Source organism: Psittacula echo (assembly GCF_963264785.1).
Source record: "Psittacula echo genome assembly, chromosome: Z".
NCBI classification, from domain to species: Eukaryota; Metazoa; Chordata; class Aves; order Psittaciformes; family Psittacidae; genus Psittacula; species Psittacula echo.
The window spans coordinates 25980755-25986754 of NC_137742.1; the positions used below are offsets into that span (position 1 = coordinate 25980755).

Consider the following 6000-nt stretch of genomic DNA (forward strand, 5'->3'; position numbering starts at 1 on the left):
TAGCTTGTTTGATGTAAACAGAAATATGTGACAACACCCCTGGAAAGCAACAAATATAAAGTTCTGTGACTTAACTGAACCAATTCCTTGCCAATTTATGTCAGCTGAAAATCAAACTTCATTCAAAACAACAATTAAAAAAAGAAAAAAAACCCAGAACAACCAAACCAAAAAACAACCCTTGCCTACTAAAGCTGTGCAGAAGAGTAGTTAAAAAAATAATTTGCATCCATGGTGATTTAAAAAGAAAATAAAGTGACCATACAGCTTTCTGTAAAAAAAAAACAAAACCAACAACAAAAAAAAAACACACCACGTTTTCTTCTCATACAAGTTATTACTGTAATAAAATAGATAAAATATTTTTATTTTTCCTTAGCATTTCTAGCCCTTCAAATCAAAAGAAAATTAAGCCAACCAATACAAGACAAAAGTTTTCAGGGCTGTTTTTGTACTTAGTAAAATATTCCACTATATAGATGAGATACTGAAAACAGCAGTAGGTCCTCATTCTCAAGGAGGACCAAATCAGCCTCAGAAAATACGATGTTCTCAGAATTTCTTCAGAATTTACTCATGCGCTAAAAAATGTTTCTGAACTTTTGTATTGCTTTCAAAAGCAATTTGAAAGAACACACACAGAAGAGAGATGCAAAACGGTCTTTTAACAGACTGCCAGCAGCCACTAGAATTCATAGATTTTTACAGAGCAACAAGAAAACAAAAGCAAGTCTCTGCCTAGTTCTGTAACTGGCATTCAAGATCCTATACACTATTATCCATCAAGTTTCAGACTGTCATGGCAATTAAGAGCTACATGAAACTGAGATTCCCAGGTGCCATTAACTCAAAGATGCCAAAGTAAGCATATAATGTAAATACAGTCTTCCCAAACTCACAACTTGCTATGCAAGAGCAAGTAAAAGGATAAGTATACAACAGAACATGTTTGTTGGCATGACTAAGCCACCAAACCCTCTTAATCATAGTTTATGTTAACACTGCTTTTTTTTTCAGGAAAACTGTGACTAGGTTCAATCTTTTGCCAACACAGCACTCAAACAGATAAACCACCATCTTTGATATTACCACATTTAGAAAAAATTCACGATGTACACTCACAGCCTAGAAAAACTCCTCCCATTTCCTAGGAGGAACACAGACCAGAAACTGACAGGAGCAAGAGTACAGAGGTAAACGTTTTCTACCTTCTAGATGCAAAGCTTAAGACTTTAGAAATGTTAGTCAATAAGCTCGAATCCCAAATCAGGATTCACTGCCATCCTCTCTCCTGCCTCATCTTTATCTGGTCATTAGCTGATTCTGTATCATGCCTCCACTTGGGAACTTAGACCCCCAGCTAAGCACCCAAGGATTTTTTAGACAGGCATAAAATTAATAAACAAAGGCTCCAACCAAGTGTTTATTGGTTTTCAAAAATGAGGCACAATAATATTTGCTACTTTTCATACAAGTTTTTACTTTAACATGAACTGAATTCCTAAACTATTCCAGAATTGATACTTTCATTTGAAAAAGTAAAAGATAAGGTATTTCAAAACTGCAAATTATGCGGAAGAAATTAATTTGAGGTCACACGGTTCCTCCACAACTTGGATCCTCATCTTGGATCTGTTTCTACTTGCAACATTCTTTTGGCTTATTAAAGGTCTATAATTGAGACAGAGATAAAAATTACTGTTGCAAAAAGCAACAATTATTAACTGCTGTGAAAATAAACTGGCTTGCACTGAACTTATGGAAAGCAACAGATGGCCAAGTAGGGGTTACTGAAACAACAAACACGAGGTTTTGTTGCTCACTTTGCTTCTCCACCCCAAAGAATATAATCAACAGAAACTGCAAGCATTTCTCAAGTAATAATCTAACTGCAGAGAGGAATTTATCCCGCAAAAAAAAGAGATGAAATACAAAGTAAGTATAAACCAGAGATATATTTTAAAACATTATGCCAAGATCTTGGGAGTCCTAAACTTCTTTGTTTTGCACAATTTTAGATTACTAAAATCCCTCCTTGTTCATTATGCTCCTAGATACCATTTCAGTTACCAGTGCTACTCAATCACTTCCCTTTTCCCCAAAACTTCTTGCAATAGGTAAAATCATCTAAAACTGCAGGAAACCAACATTCCTGCAATCATCTAGCCAGGAGAATCAGCTAAGAGGCAGCCTTCAAGCACAGATGGAAAAGTAAATTACAGACTGAAAAAATTCTGTACTGTGAGGGTGGTGAGGCACTGGAACAGGTTGTCCAGAGAAGTCGTAAATGCTCCATCCCTAACAGTGTTTGAGGTCAGGCTGTACAGGGCTTTGAGCAACATGGTCTAGTGGAAGGTGTCCCTGTCCGTGGCAGGGGCCTTGGAACTAGATGATCTTAAGGTCCTTTCCAACCCTAACCATTCTATGATTCTATTTAACATGGATTCAGTAGGTTTTCTTCAAAGTATGAGAAACCTTTACCTCAGAAATACCAAGTGGTACACATCATCTATTGCTTAGGTTGCTTAGAATTGCTGTGACAAAGAATATCAGTATTTGCTTAAAAGAAAGACATTTCCTGTGGACCAAGTGAACTAGTAACAGGTAAGGAAACGAGAAACCTGAGAGCCACGTGGGAAAAAACAGGTCATTCTACTGCTTTCTTAAACATGAACTATCTTTAATTAAAGACAGATCAATTTACACAACTGACAGTGACAGAAGTATAGCTGTACTGACTTTAGGTCCATGACTGGATTGGTTACCATGGGAAAGGGAGGTTGCACAATAGTCAAATACACACATAAAATGCTCTGTCATTTTGTCTGCACAAAGTTCTGCACATAAACAGAGAATAAGATGCTGTAACTTACAGATCTTGACAGATAAAGCTTGCACTGCATATTAGTAACCACTTGGTTTTTTGCTGCTAATACTGGTGCTAATGAAATAGAAGCTGAGACTCTCCAAGAAACAAATAGTTCTTCTCAGTAATATGAAATCACTGTTTCACAAAAATATACCACATGCTTTGAGTTAGGCACCCAGCTCCCAAACTCCACATATTTAACAGGAACTTCTCCTATACTGCTCAGCTCCTTATAAGAACTGCTGAGCTGGAGGCTAAGTCAATCTAAGCACACACTCCCAAGCAGTCACGCAGTCAAACAAAAACAGTAAAAAACAGTACGATTTCATATTCTCTGGACTAAGTCAACTACTGCAAAAAACTATTAAACTAACTCACAGCTGTACACAGAATTTAGTGAGGATTACTTCAGTCCTTTAAATAACCATGAACAAAAGACAAATCACAATTACATACCCTAACAGAACAGCTTGGAAATTAACTTTTACCTTACAATGCTACACTTGGATGGTCTTATCATGATTTCATCACTGATAAAACAATTTTCTCCTATTCCGTAACTCCTGTCACTAAGAAAAAGCTCTGCTGGAATCCGACAAAGACTCAAAACTACGCCATCAAAACAGACAGCACAGAGATATGTTCATACTCTATTAAGGGGGAAAAGAAAGTTCACCATCACATATTTTTGAACACACAACATTAGCAGGATACATGCAGGCAGCTGAAGCAGCCAAACAAATATTTGATGTATATATTGATACAACAGAATTTGGATGGTGTATGCAATAATAAAAAACTTCCATAACCTGATTCATATACGCAGTCACGCCTAGACAGATCCTGGTACATTCTGGACCAATGCCACTGAAACAGAAAAAACAGTGTAAAATTCTCCTTTCCCACTGGGGAAATCTGGATCCTCGTATACTTCAGTCCACTAAGAGGTGAAAAAATTCACACACCTCGATACTAGAAATTAGTTAGCCAAATCTCCTTAACTACCTTCGGACAAACAGTATACATACGAGAGATGGCATGTCCTGAATCATAGAAGTCTTGTCAGACACTACCACCAGCAACACAGTAAATACTCACTAGGAACAGACAGCTTGCTTTTTAAACTCCCAACTCCAAGAACTTGCCAGCTGAACAAAAGTTGCAGTTACTGTAATTCCACTGGAAAAAATCATCTCCCTTGAAATAATCAGATTCAGCACCCAGACCCTGTAGGAACCTAGAATATTTTGGCCTCAAATGCCTAAACTGTACTGTCAAAATAAACACGTTGCTGCTCCCATCAAACCAAAAAAATCAGACTCCAATACATTCTGGTGCAAAGCAATGCAAGAACAAAAATCTGGGAACAAGACCTTGCCAAATCCATCACATACTTATTCACAAACATTGACATTTCACTGTACAGAATAAAGTACTGAGCCACACTTGGGAAATCTGTACATTCTTATATCCTGGCCCTAGAGAACTTTGAAAAGTTAAGCCTCATTTTCTTACTAACATTTTCAAAGTTGGGTTGTTTTGTTGTTTTTGGTTTTGGTTTTTTTAACTACAAATTTTTCCTGTATGGTTTTGGGTTATTTTGTTGGTGGTGTTGTTTTTTTTTTTTTTTGGGGGGGGGGGGGCGGGGTTTGGTCCAATAGTTCGACCAATTCGAACTGCAGGAGCAGCTGGAGAGAACAGCTAAAGATGTCACAGAAAAGGTAACACTAAAGCGGAGGTATCTGGACCATGCTGAAGCCTCACCTCCTGGATCCGCCTGCGAGCCCGCTGTAGCACCTCTTCGTACCCCTTCTGTCGCAGCTCACTCAGACTCTCATAATACTCTTCGGGATCGTCAGTCTCGGTGAAGAGCACCTGCGAGAGGATCTTCCAACCGCAGGTATCCAAGCTGTGGACCAAGTAAACTTGCAGTTTGCAACAGAGAGCGTCCATATCCTGCTCGGATAGCTCCGGGGCTCCGAACAGCACCGTCCACATGCCCGAGGGCTCCTCGGGGAAGGCAGGCAGGTAGGGCTCCAGCTCCGAGTTCACCGAGCACAGCTGCTGGTGCACCGCCCGCAAGTCTTGAAAGGAGAAAAGGCCGGCCCAGCTGCACTCCTCCCCGGTGGTCTCCGCGTCGGAAGCGCCTGGCTCTGCTGCCTGGAGCGGCGAGGGCGGCAACGACAGCGCTGTAGCCACCTCCTCCTTCCCCAGCTCTAGCACTTCTATCTCTTCGGCAGCACCTGCCGCCTCCGGGCCCCGCTGCGGCCTCCGGGCCAGGCTGCTCTTGGCGCGAAGCGGGCTCCTAAGCAGCGCCTCGGCAGCCACTCCCCGCAGCCCCGGCTCGGCGCGGAAATGCGAGGATCCCCGCGGCAGGCCGCTGTCCCTGCGCACCGCAGGGCTGCCGGCCTTCGAGGAGGCTCTGGGCTCGGGGCCTGCGGGGCCGCCGCGTCGGAGTTCTCGGGAGCCGCTACGCTGGCGCTGTGCTGTGCGGTTGTGGCAGGTGATGGCGAACTTGCCCTCGATCTCGTTCCAGGCCACGATGAAGACGAACTTGTGCTTCTCCCTCTCCTGGAAGGCGTGAGGCCTCACGGCCACCCAGTCGGCCTCCAGCGTTTCCTCCAGGGCGAAGGCAGACATGGCGCTGCGCGGTTTCCCGCACGCGCCCCCCACCCTCCCCGCGACCGTCCCGTCAGCCGCCCCGCAGCCCCGCTCGCCACCTCACCGCCCACCATCAGCCATCTTAGCGGCGGAGGAACGGGAAAGGCGCCGAGGCGGGGGATGCGCTGGATCCCCGCCGGCGCGGCGATGGAGGCAGGACAGAGAGGAATCCCCTCCTGTCAGCGCGGAACCCGCCGCAGAAGAGTGTTGCAGCCGACCCTCCTCCTCAGCCTGCCCGCACGACGGACAATGCCCGGTGCCCCCGCGCAGGTACTTCACGCGCGTCACGTGGGGCGGGATCTGTTTACAAGCAGCTCTGGCGCTGCGGCAACTCAGCCGGGCCCGCCCCGCGGCCTCCCGAGGCCCCGCCCCACCCCGGCGCCCTCCCCATTGGCTGCCTGCCCCTGCTGCCTCCGGCGGAGGGAGATGGGCGGGGCCTGGCGCGGTGCCCCGCCTCTTCGCTGCCGGTT

General features: G+C 44.6%; 1 protein-coding gene across 2 annotated transcripts in view; it reads right to left on the bottom strand.

Moving 5' to 3' along the window:
• JMY (junction mediating and regulatory protein, p53 cofactor) overlaps positions 1-5796 on the bottom strand; it is a 68831-nt gene extending 63035 nt beyond the window's left edge. For both annotated transcript variants that reach the window (XR_013958838.1, XM_080638784.1), the window contains exon 1: positions 4634-5796. Coding sequence is in view for 1 of the 2 variants with exons in the window: in XM_080638784.1 (XP_080494910.1) it covers positions 4634-5509 (876 nt within the window). In the remaining variant the exon portion in view is untranslated. The remainder of the gene's footprint in view (positions 1-4633) is intronic.
• Between the last annotated feature and the right edge of the window lie 204 nt (positions 5797-6000).